Source organism: Acanthochromis polyacanthus, chromosome 3, assembly GCF_021347895.1.
Source record: "Acanthochromis polyacanthus isolate Apoly-LR-REF ecotype Palm Island chromosome 3, KAUST_Apoly_ChrSc, whole genome shotgun sequence".
NCBI classification, from domain to species: domain Eukaryota; kingdom Metazoa; phylum Chordata; class Actinopteri; family Pomacentridae; genus Acanthochromis; species Acanthochromis polyacanthus.
Window position 1 is genome coordinate 45,586,217 of NC_067115.1, and position 26,495 is coordinate 45,612,711.

Consider the following 26,495-nt stretch of genomic DNA (forward strand, 5'->3'; position numbering starts at 1 on the left):
CTTCAAACGAAATTAAATTTTCATTAGAGAGATTTGACCATTTTGAAAGGTGATGAAAATAAACTGTTAAATTGCTTTGAGATGAAAAATATACAAACAAGTCACAATAGTACTGATCCAGTGACAAAATGTGACATAAATAATGTTGGTAAAGACACAAAAGAGGCAGAAAAAGGCCTAAACAGGAAAGATAGAATCATTTTTCATAAACAAATGGACTGCAGCTACATGAACTGAGGTAGTCGTCACATATTTAGCATCATATCTGCTCATATCTCATATAAATATTTTTTTTAAATTTGTAAAAATCTTCCAAAAAATCCTAAAAATATCTAAAGTGATTCCATATAAATCAGTAAAACTTCTAATATTTTCTTTAAGAACATTCAGAAAAATCAACCAAAATCCAGAAAAATTCGCTGGATTTTGATTTTTAAAAAAGAAACATTTTTCCACCAAAAAATGTTAAAAAAAAATCTCCCAAAAATGTTGAAAATGTGGACATCAGAAGTTGCACTGTGAATTTTTTTTTCTCCACATTTTCCAACTTTGAAACGGGTCAGTTTTGACCTGCAGGACGACACGAGGGTTAAGTCATCACAGCTTTGCTAACTTGTGTGTCAGTGATCCCACTTTGGTCACATTTAGTTTCTCCTTTAGGCTCTGCGCTTTTAATTCTGTTCACTAACTTAGACAGGTGCTACGGTTTGGAAGTATTAGGTGATATTGCAAAGGGGTGTACTCACTTCTGTCATAAATTATACATTTGTGAATCCTGTTTCCAGCTTTAGATCATGATTATAGTATAACAGAAGGTTGAACACGGGCGGTGTTCAGACATCGTGAGTTCTGGCAGCTCTTGTGCCATGAAGCTGAGATCCTCATTCAGCGGTCAGCTCCTCTGTTCAGGCCAGCTTAGTGAGGCTGATGCTGCCTTTGATCCACAGCGTGTCGATGTCGCTGAGTGACGTCAGTCTGTGGTAAAAGTCAAACAGCTGCTGTCCGTCCACAAACACACGAAACCTGCTTTGTTCACAGTGGATCTCAATCTGTGAGGAGACAGCAGACGTTTGGTCAAAAGCCGTGCACTTACTGACGGTTCTTCTACTCCGTTATGTCGTCATGTCACAGCGTTCTGATCTGGAACTGCTGTACCGCTGTTTAAAAGCACCACCTGATGCATTATGAATTAAAATATGACATTATGACAGAAAATATAACTTAAATCTTGAAATGATGGTGTGAACTAAAAATGTCTGACATGAAAAGCTACCGGGACAGATGAAATACTGTTTTAAGTTTAAAGGTCTGAAATAAAATAAAAATGATATTCAGTAAAATTCAGTAATTCTGAAAATGCATGACATTTTGTAATATATTTTATAATAAGATTAATTTCAATATTTTATTTAGTTAATTCTTAAATGGTTGGGCCATTGACATATTTTATGCAATGTATTTATATGATTATTTATTCATGTTTTCATTTACATGTTTAACCCTCATGTTGTCTTGTGGGTCAAACTGACCCGTTTTAAAGTTTGAAAATGTGAGAAAAAAATACATATTTTCACAGAAAACTTCTGATGTCCACATTTTCAACATTTTTGGGAAATTTTTTGGCATATTTTGGTGGTAAAAAAAAGAAATGTTAAAAATGTTTCTTAAGAACATTCACAAGAACATTCTTAAAGAAAATATTAGAGGTTTTACTGATATAAATATTTTTTAGGATTTTTTTGGAAGACTTTTACTCATTTTTTGAAAATATTTATAAGAATTTTCTTGCCACATTTGGGGGATATTTTTTAAATAAAACTTTTAAGGAATTATTGGAATTTTCTTCCTGAAGATTTTGCAAATTTTCAGAAATTTGGGAAATTTTTTTGCTGAATTTTTGGATTTTTTTCCAGACAAGGACATAATATTTTTGGTGCCCGTAAATGAAGGCAACAGGAGGGTTAATAATGAACATTTTGGGATAAACAGTAGATGAGGATGGGTAAACGCCCTCCTTGTCCTACCTTCACTGCTGGAACTGAAACACAACCTGACCTTTGTTTTCAGTAAATGAATTTGTCATTTTAGTCGTGTTTACACTCCACAGCGGTAAAACACTGACAGGTTTGTGACGGATGCTGGTACCTTGAATGGCTGGTCTCTGATGAAGGGGAAGAAAGGAACGGTTCTGTCGGCGTCTCCCCATGATCCAGACACACAGGCTCTCCTCAGGATCTGCCGGTCCCTGAACCGAACACACAGCTCCAGAGCCACGTCAGGCGGAGGCTCCCTGGACGTCCCACAGCCACATGTCAGGGCCACGTAGAACCTGGAAGTGAACAGGAACCTTCACATTACGCCTTAATCCCAGATAAACTCTGCTGACTGCTTCTGTGGGGGAGGTGGAGTGATTTCAACCTAACCTACTCTGCTCTGATTTTAATCCCATCTGGATCATGGTGCTGGTAATTTTACACCATTCCAATTAGGAGTTATTGCAGCCACAAAAACCAGCAGTTTTTCTGTGAACTGTCATTTAAGCCCACTCTGGAGCTGATCTCCAAATCCATCCATCCACTATCTAAACACCGCTTAGTCCTCATGGGGGTCATGGGGGGCCGGAGTCTATCCCAGCTGACTTAAGGTGAAGGTTCACCTGGACAGGTAACAGTCTATCACAGAGAGAGACAGAGAGAGACAAACAATTACATTCACACCTGCAGACAGTTTAGAACCACCAGTTAACCTCAGCATGTCAGAAGGATCCCAGAACCGGAGCGGGGATCTTCAGGAAAGCAAAATGCTTTTTCTCATTTCTAATATGGAAACTCACAGGTTTGTTTGGGGATCAATCTGGCAAGAGAACAACATGAAAGCATGAGTCAAATGAGCTACTGTGACGTCTGTGGTGATGCAGGATGAGCTGTTTTAGGCTACGATGCACCTTTGGATGTAAAAATTACCACTGGATTACTCTGATGCTCAAGAAAACTAAAAATATTGTTGTTCTCAAGCACGTTTAAGCATCAAGAGAGTCTCAGAATATAAATATCTGGGCATCTGTTGGGACCAAAAACTCACATTTAAATATTACATCCAAACGTTAGTCTGCAAGCTACAGCAGAAAAATGGATATTTTTACAGACACAGAAGCGCTGTTTCTATATTTTTCAGACAGAAATGAATCAAAGCAGTCTTCTTGTCAGTCCTAGATTATGGAGATATCATCTGTCTATCCACTCTGAAAGCTTTAGATCCTCTTTAGCGGTGGCAGTTATTCCACTCATCACTGCTTGTTGTATTAAAAAATTGTCTGACATTGGTTTGTGTTTATCTATAAAACACTGAATGTCACAATACTTCCTTCATCCCACAATAACTATTCAACTCAGTCAAGCACTTGGCTAACACCTGAAGTCCCACGAACCAACACTGTAGACGGTAAAAATGCCTTTAGCTTTTCAATAAGACGTGGTGCAGCCGTATCTGTTGGCCAGTTTAAATCCATGATCATCGACTACACTGCCCTGACAACCCAGTCTCACATCAAATTGTGACATAGTCACGTTTGTCCACGATGCAAAACGTTACAATCTCACAATTTGGCCCTGAAAATTGTGAGATGCTCACGTTTTTTCCCCCAATTCTTTTGTATTGGTCTGACGAAGGGTCACGTGACTGCTTGCTGCAGGCTTCTCAAAATGAAAACATGGCGGCTATTCCTTTTATTTTCAGTGGAAAATGCATTATTTTAAGATAGTTTGGACAGAAAAAACATTTTGATGACATTTTTAGTGAGAAATATATATAACACTTTCACATTATCCATTCAGTTATTGGAAATGATCTGTGGTTTGGTTTGTTTTTACGCTGAATTTCACTTCACGGCATTAAATTGTGACAGTGTCACATTTTGTACGTTATGCTGGTTGATTAGGACGCTGCCAAAAACGAAAACAAGCGGTGTGTTTATTTTTGTATTGTTGCATTGTGTAATTTTTTGAGTTGTTAAATCATTTATGTAACTCTTAGTGATTACTGCGAGTTACTGAGATGTCTTCCCCGGCCTTTCATCAGTTGACGCGCTTCGCTCCCTTGTTAACAAGTTGCATTTCAATGATCCACAAGTCTCTCGTTGTCAATGCAAACAACCGTATTTATTTCCATGAACGTGCTTTTACCGCAATCATTTGTTGAGCTCATCCATGCACCAGTCAGCGCACAGCGATCTAAAAACTTTATTCCTGCCCACAAGATCCCCCCGTCTTTCTTTAGCCCGTGGAAGCGTCCATAGCAACCACCATAGCAACGGTGGGAAACGTAACAGTTCCACTCCGAGACGTGAAAGATTCATCGTAATAACAAACCAGAGATCATACACAAGAACTGAACGAATATTGTGAAATTAAAATGTATATTTTTTTGGTGTCGCTGTAATGCCTGAGGCTTTGCTGCTGTCCGCTTCCTGACCGTGGTCGGCAAAACACAGGGGAGAACGACGTGCAGAACCTGTTGCACCTTTCTTCTTCGGTGGTGTCTGTGTAAAACAATGTCCAACCTGCAAACAGCACACCTAGCGCCATGAAGCACAAAATGCAGGTGTAAATCAATGACATCTTACAATTACAATGTCCTGTCTTTAACTAATAAAGACACATATATAAAGAACTTTACATCAGTTTGTTTGTTTGTTTGTTTTATTAAGGTCCCCTATCAGCTTTTGCAAAGCAGCAGCTATTCTTCCTGGGGTCTTCATAATTTCATTTGTGACAACACCAAAAAGCAACATGTACACAAAATACATACAAATCAAATTACAAAATACATAAACAATGCATACAAAAATACACATATACAATACAAATAACATACATATACAAAACCTGTACTAACCAAAAGCATACAACAAATAATACTCCCACCTTGAATTATAAAAATAAACTTTTCTTCTTCAAAGATACCATGACCTAACAGTAATAATTAAAGAATAATCTACCTCAGAAACCAACCATAACATAAATCACATAAACAGTGACATTACAGTCACTACATTTAAGTTTAAGATTTAATTTAATGAATGATTGTATTTTACAAATTTCTATTCCCAAGCAACCCACTAAATTAATAACTAAAATGTTGTGCTACGTAATGCTCTTTTAGTTTTATTTTAAAGTTTTCAATATTCCCCGTTTTTGAGAAAATCCGGATGTTATCACTCGCTCCCGACAAAAGCATCAGTTTTTTAAAATATTTTGGATTTCGATTAATTAGACAATGAACAAATTGACGTAATTTCCTGGTGGGTGTGTTTATGCAGCCTATTAAACACTTTTTCCCCATGAAATAAAGTACAATCCATACATCATGGTCCGGTGTTCATTGTTTGTTTTGTTCACTGACATAGTGCAATAAAGTTTTGTTTTTTAAACCATCCAGTACCGTGATGAATATTGAATGAATATGGCATCTCGTTTACATCTCTAATTAAGGAGCAAGAAATTTACTGACATTGATTTATGATTCAAGACAAGCAGAGGACACACTGTGTGTCCCTTTAATGTCCAAAAGGCCAGTTAAGGTCAAAATCTCACAGATTCTTTGACCAATTTGGACCAACCTGCACACGTTTGATATTGGGTCCTAAAGCAATACTGGTGTACGTTTTCAGACCACCAGGACCTACAACGGCAAAATAGGAGCAAAAAAGACACTGGAACAGGGGCCTTTGTTAAAATGAATGAGAAACAGTGTGAGAACATCAATCAAAGTGCACCAAAGTGCATAAAGTCATAGAACAGGGTGTGCTGAATGCTCTGGGAGCAAGTCTGCAGTGAAAACACCTTTTATGGGGTCAAGGGTCACTAAATCTGAAGACTTCAAATGAAGGAGACATTTTGTGCAACATATCAAGTATCATAAAAGTCATTCCCAGTGGAATTCAAGTCTGATATTGTGTGGGACTATTCAGAGCAGTCACATGAAGCACTGTATCTGTTTTCAAGGGTCTAGCTCCATGGGAATCTGCTTTTTTCAGCAGTGAGGCCTGCTAGTAGTGATGAAGCCTGAGGCCTTCAAACATGTAAAATACATTCCTGCTCGGTCATTTTTGGGTCTAGTAACACCAAATCGGACACACTCCTACTAGACCACCTCCTGACCTTGCATATTTTTTTTTCAGAGAGTTAGCTCAAAAGGGGCCCGAGCATGGGCCTGTTTCTGACTCTACGGTTAACCCTTTAATGTCCAAATGCTTCAAAACGGGCTAAAAAGGTCCAAATCTCACACATTCCTTAACCAATTTGGACCAAACTGCACAGGTTCTAGATATAGAGGCTAATGTGAACGCTCATGCACGTTTCAGACCTCCAGGGGCCCTGAAGAAGGAATGAGGGCCAAAAAAAAACAAAGTGCATTTTTTCGGTTCTCTATACTTCTATCCATGGTTGTGCTGTTTTCATAGAGGCACACAACTTTATATTGCAGTAAACACAATGAGCCCAGGGGGATTTAAAATACGACTGGAGCAACTAGAAACTACTTCAGGGAGTTAATGACACACCAGCATAGCAACACAACTACAGCAACAACAAATACCACAACATCTACAGAGAAAAATATCATTATTCCTCTCCTCATTATTACAAAATATACAGACTCTTTATATATAAGGAACCATAAACACGCTAAAGACACAATAAAGTAGCCAAAAAAAGGTAATGAATAAAGTTTCACACAAACAGACCTAAGTTTTGTGTGTGTGGGCAAAGTGTTCTTTTCAGAGTCAGTCAGCGCAGCACAGTGAGGTGCACCAAAGAAAATGAATGATAAAATGATGACTAAATGCTGAGATGTTATGATGAATAAAACAAAGATTTTTCAGTGATGGAATATTCTTTTCCACTTGTACAATGACTGCAAGGAAATTGTGCTGCAACCAAACAGCAAACTCTTTGAATGAACAATAAAGGCAACATGGAAATGCAGAAAATTACAGTTTGTCAAACGTCTGCTTGAAGCTGCTTCAAAAACGAGTTAATCTCTATGGATCCCTGCGTTAAAATGTCCAAGTTTACAGCAGTCTTTTTTGCTCCTATTTTGCCGTTATAGGTCCTGGTGGTCTGAAACCGTACACCAGTATTTCTTTAGGACCCAATATCAAGCATGTGCAGGTTGGTCCAAATCAGTCAAAGAATCTGTGAGATTTTGACCTTAATTGGCTTTTTGGACATTAAAGGGGCACATTTCCAAACTTCAACATGGTACCATCTGGCCCCCTGTTGACCTAGGAGGCTGATATTGTATATACCGACTCACAAGGGGCCCTAGTACTTGTGGTTAAGATTTCGTCCCATTTGGGTAAAAAATGAGGGTGAGGGTCTAATTCCACTGGCAGAAGGCTCTCAGGGTCAATGAATCTAACAAGACCTGATTTTCCTAACATGAACATTTGGTCACATTTTTCTACTGGGACCCTGGGGCTGATCTTTTAGTATGTTATACTAGGCTATATTTGGAGCTGAACTGTGCTGGTTTGGTGTCTCTATGACCTTCCTGTGACCCCTGGTGCAGGGTCAAAATGTCACATTTTTGGACATTGAAGCCCCATAAATTAGTAATTTTTGCATCAAATGAGCTGAAACTTTTAGGGGTGATTTAGGTGACCTTGGTGAACAATTGATCTGAAGCACAAGTCTCTATGTCGTTCCTGGAGCTACTTCCGGTTTGGGAGGGGCTAGTAAAACAGTTCCAGTGGATTTAGATTTTAGATGTTTCAGAGGTACCAGATCCCAGGTTTCAGCTCTCTGAGTGTAACAGAAGTGAAATGAGAGCAAAAGAGGGACAACTATTGAAAAACGTGTTTTTTTGGCCCTCGTTCCTTCTTCGTGGCCCCTGGAGGTCTGAAAAGGTGCATGAGCGTTCACATTAGCCTCTATATCTAGAACCTGTGCAGTTTGGTCCAAATTGGTGAAGGAATGTGTGAGATTTGGACCTTTTTAGCCCATTTTGAAGCATTTGGACATTAAAGGGTTAACCATAGAGTCAGAAACAGGCCCATGCTCGGGCCCCTTTTGAGCTAACTCTCTGAAAAAAATATGCAAGGTCAGGAGGTGGTCTAGTAGGAATGTGTCCGATTTGGTGTCACTAGACCCAAAAATGACCGAGCAGGAATGTTTTTTACATGTTTGAAGGCCTCAGGCTTCATCACTACTACTAGGCCTCACTGCTGAAAAAAGCAGGTTCCCATGGAGCTAGACCCTTGAAAACAGATACAGCGCTTCATGTGACTGCTCTGAATAGTCCCACACAATATCAGACTTGAATTCCACTGGGAATGACTTTTATGATACTTGATATGTTGCACAAAATGTCTCCTTCATTTGAAGTCTTCAGATTTAGTGACCCTTGACCCCATAAAAGGTGTTTTCACTGCAGACTTGCTCCCAGAGCATTCAGCACACCCTGTTCTATGACTTTATGCACTTTGGTGCACTTTGATTGATGTTCTCACACTGTTTCTCATTCATTTTAACAAAGGCCCCTGTTCCAGTGTCTTTTTTGCTCCTATTTTGCCGTTGTAGGTCCTGGTGGTCTGAAAACGTACACCAGTATTGCTTTAGGACCCAATATCAAGCATGTGCAGGTTGGTCCAAATTGGTCAAAGAATCTGTGAGATTTTGACCTTAACTGGCCTTTTGGACATTAAAGGGGCACACAGTGTGTCCTCTGCTTGTCTTGAATCATAAATCAACGTCAGTAAATTTCTTGCTCCTTAATTAGAGATGTAAACGAGATGCCATATTCATTCAATATTCATTACGGTACTGGATGGTTTAAAAACAAAACTTTATTGCACTATGTCAGTGAACAAAACAAACAATGAACACCGGACCATGATGTATGGATTGTACTTTATTTCATGGGGAAAAAGTGTTTAATAGGCTGCATAAACACACCCACCAGGAAATTACGTCAATTTGTTCATTGTCTAATTAATCGAAATCCAAAATATTTTAAAAAACTGATGCTTTTGTCGGGAGCGAGCGATAACATCCGGATTTTCTCAAAAACGGGGAATATTGAAAACTTTAAAATAAAACTAAAAGAGCATTACGTAGCACAAAATTTTAGTTATTAGTTTAGTGGGTTGCTTGGGAATAGAAATTTGTAAAATACAATCATTCATTAAATTAAATCTTAAACTTAAATGTAGTGACTGTAATGTCACTGTTTATGTGATTCATGTTATGGTTGGTTTCTGAGGTAGATTATTCTTTAATTATTACTGTTAGGTCATGGTATCTTTGAAGAAGAAAAGTTTATTTTTATAATTCAAGGTGGGAGTATTATTTGTTGTATGCTTTTGGTTAGTACAGGTTTTGTATATGTATGTTATTTGTATTGTATACGTGTATTTTTGTATGCATTGTTTATGTATTTTGTAATTTGATTTGTATGTATTTTGTGTACATGTTGCTTTTTGGTGTTGTCACAAATGAAATTATGAAGACCCCAGGAAGAATAGCTGCTGCTTTGCAAAAGCTAATAGGGGATCTTAATAAAACAAACAAACAAACAAACTGATGTAAAGTTCTTTATATATGTGTCTTTATTAGTTAAAGACAGGACATTGTAATTGTAAGATGTCATTGATTTACACCTGCATTTTGTGCTTCATGGCGCTAGGTGTGCTGTTTGCAGGTTGGACATTGTTTTACACAGACACCACCGAAGAAGAAAGGTGCAACAGGTTCTGCACGTCGTTCTCCCCTGTGTTTTGCCGACCACGGTCAGGAAGCGGACAGCAGCAAAGCCTCAGGCATTACAGCGACACCAAAAAAATATACATTTTAATTTCACAATATTCGTTCAGTTCTTGTGTATGATCTCTGGTTTGTTATTACGATGAATCTTTCACGTCTTGGAGTGGAACTGTTACGTTTCCCACCGTTGCTATGGTGGTTGCTATGGACGCTTCCACGGGCTAAAGAAAGACAGGGGGATCGTGTTGTGGGCAGGAATAAAGTTTTAGATCGCTGTGCGCTGACTGGTGCATGGATGAGCTCAACAAATGATTGCGGTAAAAGCACGTTCATGGAAATAAATACGGTTGTTTGCATTGACAACGAGAGACTTGTGGATCATTGAAATGCAACTTGTTAACAAGGGAGCGAAGCGCGTCAACTGATGAAAGGCCGGGGAAGACATCTCAGTAACTCGCAGTAATCACTAAGAGTTACATAAATGATTTAACAACTCAAAAAATTACACAATGCAACAATACAAAAATAAACACACCACTTGGTTTCGTCTGTGGCAGCGTCCTAATCAACCAGCATAACGTACAAAATGTGACGCTGTCACAATTTAATGCCGTGAAGTGAAATTCAGCGTAAAAACAAACCAAACCAAAGATCATTTCCAATAACTGTGTAATGGGTTGAGCCAGTGAGGTGGAGAGGCTGGCGGCTAACACAGAAGACCCGGGATAGCAGGTTAGCTCAGGCAGGAGATGAAACGTGATAGGGGATTCCACACGGTAGTTTATTCTGCAGTTATTAACAAAGACCATATGAAGCCAGGTCTCCACGGCGCTACATTCACTAGTCACACATTAACAGTGACACATAGGCGAAACCAACAACAACCCGTTACTTTTGAGTCCTTTTCTCTGCCTTGGAGCACACATGCATCTCAGATGGCGATGAGAGAAGAAGAGAAGAGACGTGCATTTACTGCATACAACTCAGTTAAAGTGAGAGTGCCAACTACCGGCAAAGCCGTGTACAGCAACCATAGTATTCTGGCCGTTACATATTCCCCCCTGGTGAAAATAAGGCTGTCCTCAGCCGCACACAGCTACAGCATCAGCCTACCATCAACTTATCACACTACAATACATAAACATCATGAAAAGCCAATGGTGTCACTCAGGGCAAGGTCACATGTTTGGCAAATCACATACATATCAGGAAGCAAAATATTTAGCTGCATTCAGACAAAATGTATTCAAAATTAAACAAATCTGGAAACAAAAACAATGCAAAATCCCATTATTTAACTTTTTTTCTCTTTTTTTTTTTTTTTTTTTTTACTAAGTTCATTTAAGTTTGAAACCTTCACTAAGTTGGAAACACGTTTAACTGCAGCAGTCACTTTTTTCTTTTAAATTCTAACCTAAATCAGGAACTAATGGTGGCACAGTAACCTGCTGCAAAACCTAAACTATGTTAGCAGAGCAAACATGCATACATTTCAACCTTGTATCCCATTTTCTCACAATTCCAAAACGCATTATCCATCGCGCACGACACATGGCAGTTGTTTATCCCAGGTCAAGCCTGTTAGTATGGTAAGAATTCGTCCATCTGTTTCCTGACCAGCCAGATGTGATCCTAGGGTAACGTCTAGGTCTCAAAGCATACCCGTCAGCACAGTCAGAGAAAGTGTCAGGTAGTGGGTGAGTGTCAACAGCATCATCAAAGTTTGCGTCACTGACAGGGAGGGTTGTGGTGATTTCAGGTTGGGAGATAGGAGTCTCAACATCCTGGGCCAGACGACTGTTCCTTTCCTCAGCAACCGGTAGACTCTGTCTTTTATGGGGAGAGTTCCAAGTGGTGAAGGGTTGCATGTTCACAACATGATATACTCCAGCGTCCGTACCAGTGTCCAGTCTGGTCAGTCTGTAGTTAACGTCACCTAACTTTTGACTAACACGTAGGGGACCTGAGTACAGAGGTGCAAGTTTAGCTGTAAAGTTAGACTGAGCATCAGACCTGGGGCGGGACTTAACTCTTACAAGGTCACCTACCGAAAAACTAGCCGGACGACGTCTCAAGTCATAGTAGTGTTTCTGTCTGTCATGGCTGCGGTCAAGCGCTGCTCTCGCATGTTCATGAGCTTCTTGGAGGGAAGCTCTCAGAGTCTCTGGATAGGGAACACCTGGCTCATCCACATTGTCACATGTGGGCAGGGTGATCAAGTCCAGCGGGGTTTCAAGCTCCCTACCATAGAGCATCATGCAAGGGCTTTGTCCGGTGCTCTCGTGCGGGGCTGTGCGAAGAGCAAAGCAGATTTGAGGGAGAAACTTATCCCATGATGTGTGCTTATCACCGACATAAGCACGTATGGCCGTTTTCAAAGTTCTGTTCACTCGTTCTGTTGCATTTGTCTGAGGATGGTACGCTGTGGTGAGTCTGTGTACAGTTCCAAGGGTTGAAATAACGTGTTCGAAGAACTCACTCACAAAAGGTGTGCCTCTGTCAGAGATCAGGTAGGTAGGGGCCCCATGTCTGGCGAACACTTCACTGATAAACTTTGAGGCTGCTACCTGTGCTGTTGCTTCCCTAACAGCACAGACTTCAACCCACTTGGAAAAGTAGTCCACGAAGACAAGCAGGTAGGCGTTTCCTGATGCAGAGCGAGGCAAAGGACCAACAAAGTCAACTCCAGCATATTCCCAGGGTTTTTGGGGCAGGATTGGGACCATAAGACCCGCTGGTTTTCTCTGGCAAGGTTTGATGAGCTGGCAAACTGCACAAGAGGTGACGTAACGTTTAACATCAGCTGACAGCTTGGGCCAGAAAAATCTCAAACGCAGTCTTGCAAGAGTCTTTGAAACACCAAGATGACCTGCAGTGGGATGGTCATGGTAGTAGTCGAGCAAGACGCCTCTGATCGATGAAGGGGCATAAAGCTTGAGATTTTTCAGCGGATGCAAACCACACTTGCTGTTTGGGTCTTTGTAGTACAGCAGGTCATCATAAACAACAAATTGTTGAGGTGCATTATCATCCCCTTTAACCTGACTATCATCTTTGAGTTCGTGAATAAGATTACCTGTGACTGGGTCATCAAGCTGTAATCGCCTGACATCAGAACGTTCAGCTAGCAACACAGGAGGGAGAGTGCGAAGGTCCAAACTGCCTATCAATGCATACTCGGGTAGGATGTCCGTTGCGGTATCCTCTGGCAGGGGATTGCGTGACAAAGCATCTGGCACATTGTTATGTGCGCCAGGCTTATGCACAATGGTGAAGTCGAAGTCCTGAAGCCTTAGTGACCAGCGTGCAAGACGACCGGTGGGATTGGGGCGAGACATTAACCACTTGAGGCTGCTGTGGTCTGTGAAAATAGTCACATGGAGGCCCTCGACGTAGGGTCTGAAATGTTCAAGAGCCCAAATCACCGCTAGGCACTCCTTTTCAGGGGTTGAGTAGGGCTTCTCTGCTTTGTGCAGGGAGCGGCTTGCATAAGCAACCACAACCTCCTGTCCATCTCCATCATTTTGCATGAGCGCTGCACCAAGTCCAAGGTCACAAGCATCAGCATGAATGAAGAATGGGCGTGTGAAATCCGGGAACGTCAGGACAGGAGCTGACGTGATGGCTTTTTTTAAAATGTCCATAGAAACCTGACAATTGTCATCCCAACAGAAAACTGCATCTTTTCTTGTGAGTGCATGAAGAGGCTCAGCATGCCGTGCGTAGTCTTGCACAAAACGACGGTAGTAACCCGTCAGCCCGAGAAACTGTCTGACTTGTTTCACTGAAGTTGGGGTCTCGAACTCCATCACAGCTTTGATTTTATCCATATCAGGTTTTATGCCTGAATTTGTGATGCGGTAGCCAAGGAACAAGAGTTGACTCAGACAAAACTGACACTTCTTGAGCTTCAAGGACAAACCTGCAGCTTTCAGTCTTTCAAGCACCTCTTTAAGATCAGCAAGGTGTTGCTCAAAGGTGGGGGAAGCAACGACGATGTCGTCCAGATACACCGCACATGATTTGTAGATGAGGCCAGCAAGGATGCTGTTCATTAGTCGTTGAAAAGTCCCTGGGGCATTACAGAGGCCGAATGGGAGGACTCGAAACTGAAAGAGGCCACAGTGTGACACAAAGGCTGTCTTTGGTCGAGATTCCTCCGCGACAGAGACCTGCCAGTATCCGCGAGCTAAGTCTAGTGTTGAGATGAACTTTCCCCTTGCCAAAAAGTCAAGTGACTCGTCAACACGAGGTAGAGGGTAAGAGTCTTTCTGTGTCACTTGGTTCAAACCTCTAAAGTCCACACAAAACCTCGGGTCACATTCTGCTCTGTTAACTATTACAACAGGGGCAGCCCATGGGCTTGTGGAGGGTTCGATGATCCCGTCTTGCAACATCTGTTGTACTTGTTCTTCGATGATACGCTTTTTCGCAGGAGAGGTGCGATACGGAGGGAGATTGATAGGCTTTGCCAGACCTGTGTCAATGGTGTGCTTAGCCAGGGAGGTGTGACCAAGACGACCATCAAACATGTCCTTAAACTGTTCTAGGAGGCCGTACATGTCCTCTTTCTGTTCAACATCAAGGTTCGCATCATCCAGCTTCGTCATTAAAGCAGACTGCAGGGTGCCGAGGGACATACATTTTTCTCTTTTAACAAGTGGTTCAACAACATAGTCCTCAACTTCATCAATAGGGCAAGGAAAGTCATCCATATACACTGTTCTGGAGGGGACGTGGATGGTCAGTGATGCTCTGATCATAAAATCCATTCCAAGAATGAAAGGGGTTGAGAGATTGTGGATTATGACAAAGCGGTGATAAAAACGTTTGTCCATGAAACCAATAGAAAGCCAGGTGACACCCTCCGGGGTGCAGGGAGCATTGTCTGCCAGGCTCACAGGTGGACCTGTCCACTTACGGGTTTTGTTCAGAACAGTGTTATTCGCTTTGACGAGCTCTGCTCTTACAGCTGAAATTGAAGCCCCGGTGTCCAGAGTTGCTTCCGTAGACACAGAGTTAAAGTTCAATCTTGTTCTCAGAGGAATGTTCCAGGGAGATTGAGAACAGTTGTCCTCTACATGGCCTAGAACAAGCTTTTCCTGAGAGGGAGCAGTAGGTGGGTGAGGCTCAGTCAGCGTCTGGAGGAAGGATTGCCTCGATGAAATGTCCTCCCTCCCCTGAAGTTTCCCGTTTGTCTGCGTTGTAGAGGGGAATTTGAAGACATGTTGGCATGAAGTTCTTGCTCACCTCTTTCTCGATCAGCCGTCCCTGAAGGATCGTGTAGCTGGTCAGGCTGAGATTTGGTGAGTGGGGGCTGGCTACCGATGATAGAGTTGCAGTTGGGGCAAGTGCGTGTAGTGAACCCAGGGCGAGAGCATTTGAAGCAGTAGGGTTCAGTCGGTTGGTTTCTCTTGGAGCTGGCAGAAGGAGGGTGGTTCTTGGAGCTGGCAGAAGGAGGGTGGTTACCCCTTGGTCCTAGAACCGAATGTAGTTCGTGTGCTCTGAGCAGTAAGTCCATAACCGAAGAGACAGGCATGCCATACAGTGCGACTCTATATTTTTCAAGAGAATGTTTGCATATCAGTTCAACCTGATCCTTTTCTGGAGGTGGAGATTTCAGTTTGTTAAACTCACTTAGCATATGAGTCACAAAAGTCGGCAGGGGCTCATCAGGAGCTTGAACACGGTCGAGGATGTACCTTAAGATTTGTTCTTGGCTGTCAGATGGCAGAAAAACAGTTCTGAAGAGTTGACAGAATTCTTTCCAGGTAACAATATGTGAACTGAGTGCTTTGAACCATTTGGTGGGTTCCTTGGCTAGAAAGTGTGGCAGTTCACTCAAGATCTGTATATCAGTTAGGTTTAGAGAAGATCTGTAGGTGTTTACTTCCTGCAGCCAATCTTCAGGGTGTAAATTATTGTCATTGGTGAAGACAGGGGGCTCAAGTTTAGCATGATGAAGCGCAGCTGCAATCATTCTGGATGTGCTGGAGAGTTCAAGAGAATGCGGTTGCATAGTAGAGTCTGGGTGCTGGTCTTTAATTGCGGAGCAAGACTCAGTTTTGGTGAAAGCAGGTCCATAGGGAGTTGAGGTGGCCTTGGGTCGAGCTGCCAAGCGCTGGGCTGCAGGACTGCTGTAGTCTTTCTGGTTGGAGTGCTCCCATTGCTTAAGCACATTACGCTGTAAGTCCAAGGAGTCTCTAAGACATTCTTTTAGACGTTCAACTTCATCCTGCAGGTCTTGGACCTGTTCCTCAAGGACTGAGGTTGTACGATGGGGGACAAGGTATTTGTCCAGACAGTCAAAGTCTACGTCAATGTCATGGTCAGATTCTTCACTTTGTATATCCGGATGGGATGCCATCGTAATTTACTTTCTGAGCTAAATTTACACCTCAAAATGAGGGTGGAGAAAAAAAAATGTCCAAAACAAACAGTAGCAAAGTTTGTCACACTAGTTGTGAGTAATTGTCTTCCTAAAAAATATATACTGACCTTAAATCCATCAACAAAAAGGCAATGAGAAGCAAGGAATCACTTATATAATTGTAATGAGCAGTTTTGAAGTTCAAACCAACATATGATAATGTCTCTTTGTTCACTTATGCTCAAATATGTTCTTTTCCACTCAGAATCTCTTGAGTATTTATCCTTTAACTCACTCTTAATTCTAAGCATGTATGGGAACAAAAGAAGTCACACAGTCCTCTACTTACATAGTTAAGTCAGTCCAGAGGAGTGAAAAATAGTCCGTAATTCCAAAAAGAGAGGCTTTAGGCTGCTTAGTTCACGTTTTGCATCTACCTTAAATCCAGTTTTAATGTCTGCTTCTCCCATCAGGTATGCATAATCCTCCTCCACTCTACACTTGAAGAAGGCATTGTGAACAGAGGTATCCAAAGCCGAAGACACAAGACGCGGTCCTTGTTTATCCAAACGTGTAGAAACACAAGATAGCCGATCGGCGAAGTTAGCTTAGCTCAGACGCACTTAGCTCCTTTAGCATGGCACAGATCCAGTGGAAAACTTTTCCAAGCATCAACTCACGGGAGCTTTGAGGTAGAGCAGTGCAGAGCGAAGTTCGTTCCAATCCACATGAAGTCCAGAGAACGATGTTCGGGCGCCAGTTGTAATGGGTTGAGCCAGTGAGGTGGAGAGGCTGGCGGCTAACACAGAAGACCCGGGATAGCAGGTTAGCTCAGGCAGGAGATGAAACGTGATAGGGGATTCCACACGGTAGTTTATTCTGCAGTTATTAACAAAGACCATATGAAGTCAGGTCTCCACGGCGCTACATTCACTAGTCACACATTAACAGTGACACATAGGCGAAACCAACAACAACCCGTTACTTTTGAGTCCTTTTCTCTGCCTTGGAGCACACATGCATCTCAGATGGCGATGAGAGAAGAAGAGAAGAGACGTGCATTTACTGCATACAACTCAGTTAAAGTGAGAGTGCCAACTACCGGCAAAGCCGTGTACAGCAACCATAGTATTCTGGCCGTTACAACTGAATGGATAATGTGAAAGTGTTATATATATTTCTCACTAAAAATGTCATCAAAATGTTTTTTTCTGTCCAAACTGTCTTAAAATAATGCATTTTCCACGGAAAATAAAAGGAATAGCCGCCATGTTTTCATTTTGAGAAGCCTGCAGCAAGCAGTCACGTGACCCTTCGTCAGACCAATACAAAAGAATTGGGGGGAAAAAACGTGAGCATCTCACAATTTTCAGGGCCAAATTGTGAGATTGTAACGTTTTGCATCGTGGACAAACGTGACTATGTCACAATTTGATGTGAGACTGGGTTGGCCCTGAATGTGACTGGTTTTAACTCTCTTTTCTTTGTTGTCTCGTTGATCGTTGCCTTTTAACTGGACTCCTGACATCACTGTAAATGAGGATTCCTCATAAGACAGGTTGAATGAAGTTCTGAAGAGAGTTTTTTTGAAGGATTTGTAAAGAGAATAGTGGATATTTATCTTCATCAGAGATCAGACATCTACACAGGAGTCTCATCTCCAACAACCTGGGTCCATAAAGCCATAAACCAACATGAAGCTCGTTGCCAGAAACCTCAGCCTTTTATTTGACCCAGACCTCAGTGTTTCTCCCCATATCCAAAAAATTATCCAGTCTTGCTTCCTCCAAGTCAAAATAATCTCCAAGATTAAGTCGTTCTCACACCCAGACCTGGGAAAACTTGCCCAAACACTCGTCTTCTCCTGTCTCCATCATTGTAACTCCCTCCTTCCTGGCGTTCTTGTAGACCTCCTCTGTCGTCTCCAACTTGTGCAGCAGCTCGGCTCCTTACTGCTTTCAACAGACCGCGTCACTCCATCCTGGCTTCCCTCCTCTGGATACCTGTTGCTTTTAGAACTGATTTTAAGATTTTACTGATCACTTTTAAAGCTCGCCCCTACATTTCTGATCTGTTGACCCCTCATGATCCCACTGGCAGCCTCAGATCTTCAAGTGGATCCTTCTGGTCGTTCCAAAGTCGAGGCTCATGTCTGAAGGTGACCAAGAGTTCTCCATCAGGACTTTGACTTTGGAACGACCTGCCTGAGGAGATGCAGTCAGTAACTTCTTTTAAATCACTTCTGGAAACCCATCTGTATAGATTTGATTTTAGCTTTATTTAATTTCACTGTTCTATTCTGTATTATGTCCTGTTTTTTTAGATGTTCTCTCTTGTTTTATTTTACTTTTAGCTGCCTGGTTCTTTGGTGTGATGTCATCTCTCTAATTCTTTAATTCTCTAATGTTTTTACTCTTATTTCAACCCTCAGTCTTATCATTTAATTTTTAAACTGCCTAGTTCCTTTGTTTGAGTTGCATGCTAATGTAGCTATATATTCATTTAACTTATTGTCCTTTTTACCTTTTATTTTAATTGACTGCTCTGACTTGTCTCCTATATCTTGTTTGATTGTGTTTCCTTTTTACTGTCAAAGCACCATGTGAACGCTGTTCTTAAGGGTGCTATATAAATAAAGCCATTATTATTATAATAGATATAACTATTCCTTGAAAAAATGTTTCATGTCTGTGCATTTTCTAACTCCAGCTGACTTCAGCTCTCCAGCAGTTTGTTGGCTTGACCTCATGAAGGAAACTGTTGAGTTCATTTGTTTAAGCTTCCTGTGGCTCTGGTCGTACTGATGTAATGCAAATCTGAGGGGGGAAGTTTTAATCCAGGGAAAGTTCCTGGAAGTAATTTCCTTCATAATAAAAGCGCCTGTAACTCTTGGTTTTGAGATAATTTACTAAAAACATGCCTGTTTCTTTAAGAAATATGTTCTGGATCTGTGGAGCTTGAATACGACAGAATTTAAAGTAAATTTAGTCGCTGCATGTTGGAAAGTCTTTGACAGATGGACAAACATTACTGCCTTTACACAGCATGTAAATCTGTGAGGCTTCACCCTCCTGTTGTCCTCATTTACAGGCACCAAAAATAGTGTTTCCTTGTCTGAAAAAATCCAAAAATTCAACAAAAAAATTTCCCAAATTTCTGACAATTTGCAAAACCTTCAGGACAAAAATTCTAATAATTCCTTGAAAGTTTTATTTAAAAAAAAATCCCCCAAACGTGCCAAGAACATTCTTGTAAATAATGTCAAAAAATGAGCAACAATCTTCCAAAAAAAAACCCCAAAAATACCTCAAATGATTCCATATATATCCGTAAAACTTCTAATATTTTTTTAGAACATTCACAAAAAAAAAAATCCAGTGAAATTCGCTGGATTTTGGTGGATTTTTTGTGGATGTTCCTAAGAAACATTTTAACTTTTTTTTTTCCACCAAAAAATGTTCAAAGATTTCCCAAAAATGCTGAAAATGTGGACATCACAAGTTTCACTGTGAAAGTTCTTTTTTTTCTCCACATTTTCAAACTTTAAAAACGGGTCAATTTTGACCCGCAGGACGACATGAGAGTTAAAGGAAGACACAGTGAAAAGAAAAGGAGCTGTGTGGATACTGAGCAGAGGAGGACGAATTTTTAAAGTCACCTGTCAGGACGAGGGTCCACGATGCCCACCACCACAACCTTTTTGCCCGGACGCATCCCATCTGTGATGTGACCTCTGAAGGGAACAGCCTGAGACCAACACCATCAGCAAGTTAACCGGTTAACTGATAAAAGCAGAAGGCAGCAATGTTTAAAGCAATGATTTAATGAGGATTAAGATCTGGAACAATCTTACACTCTCCATAAAGGAGTGTCCCACATTACGAACCTTCAAAACTCACCTTACAGTGTCTTATGTTTCACTGTTGTTGTTTTTACCTGCCTAGGGCCTGCGGATGTAAATGAGCTTTGTTGCTCTATTTTGTGTTATTTTTGTCTAATGCTGTCTAAATAGACGTTTATAAATGTACACTGTCTTATCAGCTCAATAAATCAAATGAACATAGAAAGCCATTTACGTAAAATTTAAAACAATAGCTGCAGTATTTGGGCCAGTGTAAGATAAAACCTTCTGAGATTATTGAATAAGACTGAATCATTTTGAGAAATAATTAGAATGTAGTTCTAATTTTCACAACAAGTCATGCCATTAAAATGTAATGCTGTGAGATACAGTATTTTACTAAAAATGAGGCATTTGAGAGCAACGTCGTGTTTTTTCTGTTGGGAAAACTGCAAATGTATTTTTAGAATTGTGGCTTTTATTGTGAAAACACAACATCAGCAGGACATATAATGTACCTGTATCATCGCATATTATGCTGTGTTTTCCAAAACAGACACAAAATTACAACACAGAGAAGTGTACATATATTTCTATAAATGTTTTGTCTTTTGCGTTCAGTGCAGTTACCAGTTTTCTCTCAGCAGCTCGGTCGGTAGAGCAGGAACTCGGTTTGTTTTGGTCAGAGCCAGTCCTCTGTGGAAAACTCCACCTCTGGAAAGAAAAGAATGAAAATGATTGAAAACCTTCAAGACGTTATTGTGACTTCATGTTAAATTAGCTGTATTTTTACATTTATTTGTGAAAACAGACGTTTTTCCAGGTGTGGGTGGATTCAGTAAATCAACAGCAATAATTCTGTCGCAGGTTTTTTGTTTTTTTTAATAAAACAATTAAATCTGCTTCATCAGTTTCTTGCTTAATTCACACAATTGATATTTATGGATTAGAAACAGCCCAATTAAATGTATTTAGGTTTTGTTTTTACTTTATATTTTGTTTGTCTGTTCAAACAATAAAAGTTAAAGTGTCTCATTTGACATTAATGTGACACAGTAACAAACGCTTCATGACACAAACGAAGACAAACGCTTTTATTGTTTTATTTTTATCACTCTTCCTGGAGCCAAAGCACAAAGGTCACAGAGTGACGTCACACGCCCCGTGACCAGCACGTGCTGCGTCAAAGCGTGAATGAAGCTGGGGAAGCCGGAGTTAACCTTCAAAATAAAAGCTTTTGATATTGACATGATACTGAAGTGTTTCACAGATCCTGTCAGTGTGAGAAGAAAAGCAAGAAGCTGATTTATTTACAGGCGATGGAGTTCATGGAGTTTTGGTTGCTAAAAAATATAAAAATAAAGAAAAATGTTTTCACTTAAAGCCTGAAAGTTCAGAGAAAATGAGGAAAGTTGCGGAACTCCACTGTGCTCTAAGGCAGTGGTTCTCAACCCTGTTCCTCAGGACCCCATGTCCTGCATGTTTTAGATGCTTCCCTGCTCCAACACACCTGATTCAAATGATCAGCTGGTCATCAAGCATCTGCAGAAGCCTGATAACGAGCTGATCATTTGAGTCAGGTGTGTTGGAGCAGGAAAGCATCTAAAACATGCAGGACATGGGGTCCTGAGGAACAGGGTTGAGAACCACTGCTCTAAAGGAACAATTTTAGCCAGCTGTCTGGAGTGGAGATGCCAGAACTAAATAATACACGTCTGAACTGGATGATACTTTGAGTTTAATTAAGGTTGTACTTGTTTTTTCTCTGCCTTTTCTGCTCTACGTAATGTTCATTTATTAATAATCTCACATGGAGGGATTTCAGTGACAACATCGTATTTAAAATTATAAAATATACCAAAGAAAAACAAAAGAATGATGCCAATTAAACATGAATGTCCTCAACTCCAGCTGTTTACTGTCCTTGTCTCATTGTGCTTAACCCTCCTGTTGTCTTTGTTGTCTGAAAAATATCCACAAATTAAGCAAAAAAATTTCACCAAATTTCTGAAAATCTGCAAAACCTTCAGGAAGAAAATTGCAACAATTCCTTAAAAGTTTTCCTTAAAAGTTTTATTTTAAAAATTGGCAAGAAAATTATTTTAAATATTTGCAGAAAATGAGTAAAAATCTTTTTTAAAAATCCTAAAAATATTTAAAATGATTCCATATTTATCAGTAAAACTTCTAATATTTTCTTTAAGAACATTCACATAAAAATCAACCAAAATCCAGCATAATTCACTGGATTTTAGTTGATTTTTATGTGAATGTTCTTAAAGAAACATTTTTAACATTTCTTTTTTTTCCCAACAAAATTGTTTAGAAAATTTCTAAAAAATGTTCAAAATGTGGGCATCAGAAGTTTTATTGTGAAAACATTTTTTTTCCACATTTACAAACTTTAAAACGGGTCAGTTAGACCCACATGATGACACGAGGGTTAAAATTAAATAAAAGCCGCTTGTCTAAGATTCAGACACACAGGTGATGGTTTTATTATTTATAACAGGGACCATGTCACAGCTGTAGTTTAGAACCTGCCACACAGGTCACTGAGGTTTTATATTGGTAGTTTAAAGTGGAATCACTGCTTATTTTAGCCCACTTCACATTAGTTAGTAGAATGACAGGTTTACTTTTTCTTTCAAAAACCACTTAAACTCAATTTGTGTCTAAACTGTCACCTGCAAAATTAAACTGTTGAATATGAAACAGAGGTGTTCTGTGAAGCTGCTTCCGTGTTCTGGTTCAGCTGATTAAACTCACCTTCCTGCCCTCCGCTGCCACTCTGTGGGTTTCAGCCATGTTGGTCTGAAGGAAACAAGCAGCAGAGAAATGAGCTGCAGATCCAGTTTGCCCGCCTCCGACGTCTCCTGTGGACTGAATCAGCACTGACGTAGAGCTTCAACCTGCCACACACCCACACACACACACACACACACACACACACACACACACACACACAGCCCTGTAATCAGCTGCCCCTGCATGCCTTTCCCTCTCAGGTCAATAACAAGTAGGCTCATTGTGAGGCTCTGACTGCAGGCCAACTCCAAAAACCAAACTCTCTAAGCGGCTAAATGAAGCTCAAGCATCTCTTAATCATTACAAATAAGTGCAGCCTCCTGTTTTTAATAATGCCAGCAATACGGATATCTGCATACGACAGACAGTTTATAGATTCACCTGTAGATTAGATTAGATTAGACTTTACTGTCACTACACAAGGACAAGAGATGTGATATACTACAGCCATGAAATGGTTTGTTAAAGATATAAGGAGTGGATATTGAGATGCTATGTACATATAGCCTAGCTTAGCTAGACTGTATTCCCGTTATAAGGGATATACGGGAATACGGTCTAGCCCTCCTCCATTGACACATTTTGACAGGTTTTCAAGCTCCGAGCAGATCAGACCGAACCAATCAGAGCACCAGAGGCGGGAGTTAACGATGCGACCGCAACAGAGCGAGGTTTCTCTCGTGCGCTTTCCTCTGTTTTGCACGGGCTGAATTTGTCCTTAAAACCTCAACAAGAAGCAGCTCTTAAAGCTTTTCTTTTTAAAAAGGATGTATTTTTAATTCCGGCAGGCTGTACGATAGAATGCGTAATGCTGTCCTCCACTGTTGAAAGGGAGAGCTTAGATTTTCCTCAGGACCCCTGTACGGCGAAGGAAGCTGTTAAAACTACAAAACATCATGGCGGAAAGGCAGTTGTTAGGTCGCTTAGCGATTGCGTCACACATGTGTTACGCTGATTGGCTCTCTCCAATTCAAGCTGTGATCGGTAGTCCCGCCTCTGGGCTAGATTTGGTTCAATGGAGCAGTTCCAGACTGACTTTATGTGTATTTGTAATACACAATATAAAGGCTGTCTGGTCCCCAGGCAAATGTACATATGCTGGTAGACATAGTACAGGGATTTATATGAATGGATCTACAAATACACTGCATAAATACTGTACATCTGACAGTAAAGTGCAGAGACTCACAGATGTGTTTGGTGTCGTGCTCTAACAGCTCGTAAAGTGGTTCTGAAATGCCTCTTGTAATCCATTTATCACACTTGAATTATGGGATGTTATTTAAAAGTTTAGTGCTATTTAAAACTCACATTTAGTAAAACAACCGTGTTCACAAGAAATAAAAATAGAAAGTGAAATAATAAAACCAGCGGGACAGGACAAAATAGTTCAGCAGCAAATGTAATATCAGCAGTAGTTAAAGTTTAAGTTGTGGTCATAAAACATTCAGATGTGAGAAAAAGGTTAGTTTTATATTGATGGTTATCAGTGGAAGGGTCTTTAACCCTCCTGTCGTCCTGCAGGTCAAACTGATCTGGTTTAAAACTTGAAAATGTGAAAAAAAACAAAACAAAACATGTTTTCACAGTGATATTTCTGATGTACACATTTTCAACATTTTAGGAAAATCTTTGAACATTTTTTGGTGGAAAAAAAAATGTTAAAAATATTTGTTAAGAACATTCACAAAAAATCTCCCAAAATCCAGCTAATTTCGCTGGATTTTGGGAGATTTTTTGTGAATGTTCTTAAAGAAAATATTAGAAGTTTTACTGATACATATGTAATCACTTTAAATTTTTTAGAAGATTTTTACGAATTTTTTGAAAATATTTACAAGAATTTTCTTGCCAAATTTGGGATTTTTTTTATCCCCCAAGTATTTCCCTTAAAATAATAATAAAAAAAAACTTTTAAGGGAAACTTTTAAGGAATTATTGGAATTTTCTTCCTGAATGTTTTGCAAATTTTCAGAAATTTGGGGATTTTTTTTGCTGAATGTTTGGATTTTTTTTCAGACAAGGAAACACTATTTTTTGGTGCCTGTAAATGAGGACAACAGGAGGGTTTAGAAAGTGATTGAGCTGAATAATCTGATTGAGGTTAAACTAGTGCATCAGCATTTTCAAAAGATGAAATATGTCTGCTGGAAGAAAACAAGCAGCTGACAATAAAAGAACTGCACAAATTTCTTAATTTCGAATGGAGAAATCCAGAGTTTACTGTGACACAAATACAAACATCAGAGAATTATAGAATGACTGCAGCTTTTCAGTTAATCAGTATTTTCCTCTCAACAAAACTCAGTACAAGAAAGATCCAAACCACCGAGTCGTCCTTTTCTATCTTTTTACCCTGATTGTTGCTCTTGGTCCAGACTTATGTGCTTCAGATGAGCTTTATTTTAAAAACAGAGACAATAACGCATTCAGTCTGGGTTATTTTCAGCAGCAGATGGATCCACCACCGGGCTCCAGTGAGTATTTGTGGTAAAAGAACTGAATCAAATCAAACTACAATGTGACTCAGTCTTTAATTTTAATCAGCTTTAGATTGGTTTGGATCTGAGCTTGAGATTCACCGACAACGAAGAAAACATTGACATATTTACTACCGAGGTTAGTGGATTAGTGAAGTGTTTTGGTATATCTGTCCAGATGTACTCACCAGGTCTGAGCTATGAAGCTTCTCCTGGAAACGTTCTGATCTATCTGTGACGATGACTGTGACGTTCCACATTTACTGCGACTGAGAGAACACCGAATAAACTCAGTGTTCTGTTGAAACTTTCCATTTTCATTCTCCACACAGAGTAAAGAATGGGAGGAAGCAGAAGGACGTGTGGTGAAAGGAAAGGCCAATCAGGAGGAGGAAACAGGCAGCAGGACGCCAGCAGAGGCTCCAGTGTTTGGTGTTTCTACATGTTACACGCATCATTAAAGTGTCCGTAGTACAGCCTTCATTATGACGTCTGTGAGGCTGACAGGAGTTTGTTCTGCTCTGAGTGAAGGGATGAACGTATGGGTAAGAAAGAGTCAGAATAGCAGTGGTAATGTCAGTAACAACAGAGCATCAGTGCACTGTTTTCCTCCCACTGCTGTATGAAAAGGCCCTCAGCCTCAAAAAACACAAAGGGACAAACAAGATGACCACAAAATAAACAAGATGACCACAAAAAGAGACTCAAACTGTCTACAAAGAGACTAAATTACCACAAAAAAACACTTAATGATTACAAACAAGGTATAAAGAAAAGCATAAATGGCTTCAAATATGCAGAAAAAGACTACAAAAATGTCAGTCCCACTGCTCCAGGCTCTGCTCCTGCCTCAGCTGAGGAAACTCTGACCCACTTCAGTCAGTCTGTCGCCCACCGCCCTGCTCCACTCCTCCTCCCTCCAGCTCAGCCTGTCCTGCCTTCAGACTCCAGAGCGTTACTCAGACCTGCCCCCAGTGGAGTGTAGAAGCCTCACAGGTTCTTATCTTCCTCCTGTACCGGCCTGTTAGTCCCCATCTTTAGTCCGACCTGCACTCAGTCTGTGTTCACTTCAGGGCTTTGATTTTAACTCTGTCATTTTGAGTAGGAGTGCTGTAATGTGAGGGACTTCTGATTGAGTTTATGAAGTAGTGTCTGTTCATGTACAATACTGTTAATGTACTTTCTGATCACACACAAACTGACTACAAAAGTGTGGGGCAAAGAAAACAAAAAAT

General features: G+C 40.4%; 1 protein-coding gene across 1 annotated transcript; it reads right to left on the minus strand.

Moving 5' to 3' along the window:
- On the minus strand, positions 1 to 25,937 carry LOC110972169 (galectin-related protein-like). The gene is made up of 6 exons (XM_051946526.1): positions 25,449 to 25,937; positions 22,742 to 22,884; positions 20,603 to 20,686; positions 19,790 to 19,878; positions 2,146 to 2,329; positions 1 to 1,049 (listed from the first exon to the last, which is right to left on the minus strand). The coding sequence occupies exons 2-6, from the start codon at positions 22,778 to 22,780 to the stop codon at positions 906 to 908; spliced, it is 540 nt and encodes a 179-aa protein (XP_051802486.1). The 5' UTR covers positions 22,781 to 22,884; positions 25,449 to 25,937; the 3' UTR covers positions 1 to 905.
- Positions 25,938 to 26,495: the final 558 nt, after the last annotated feature.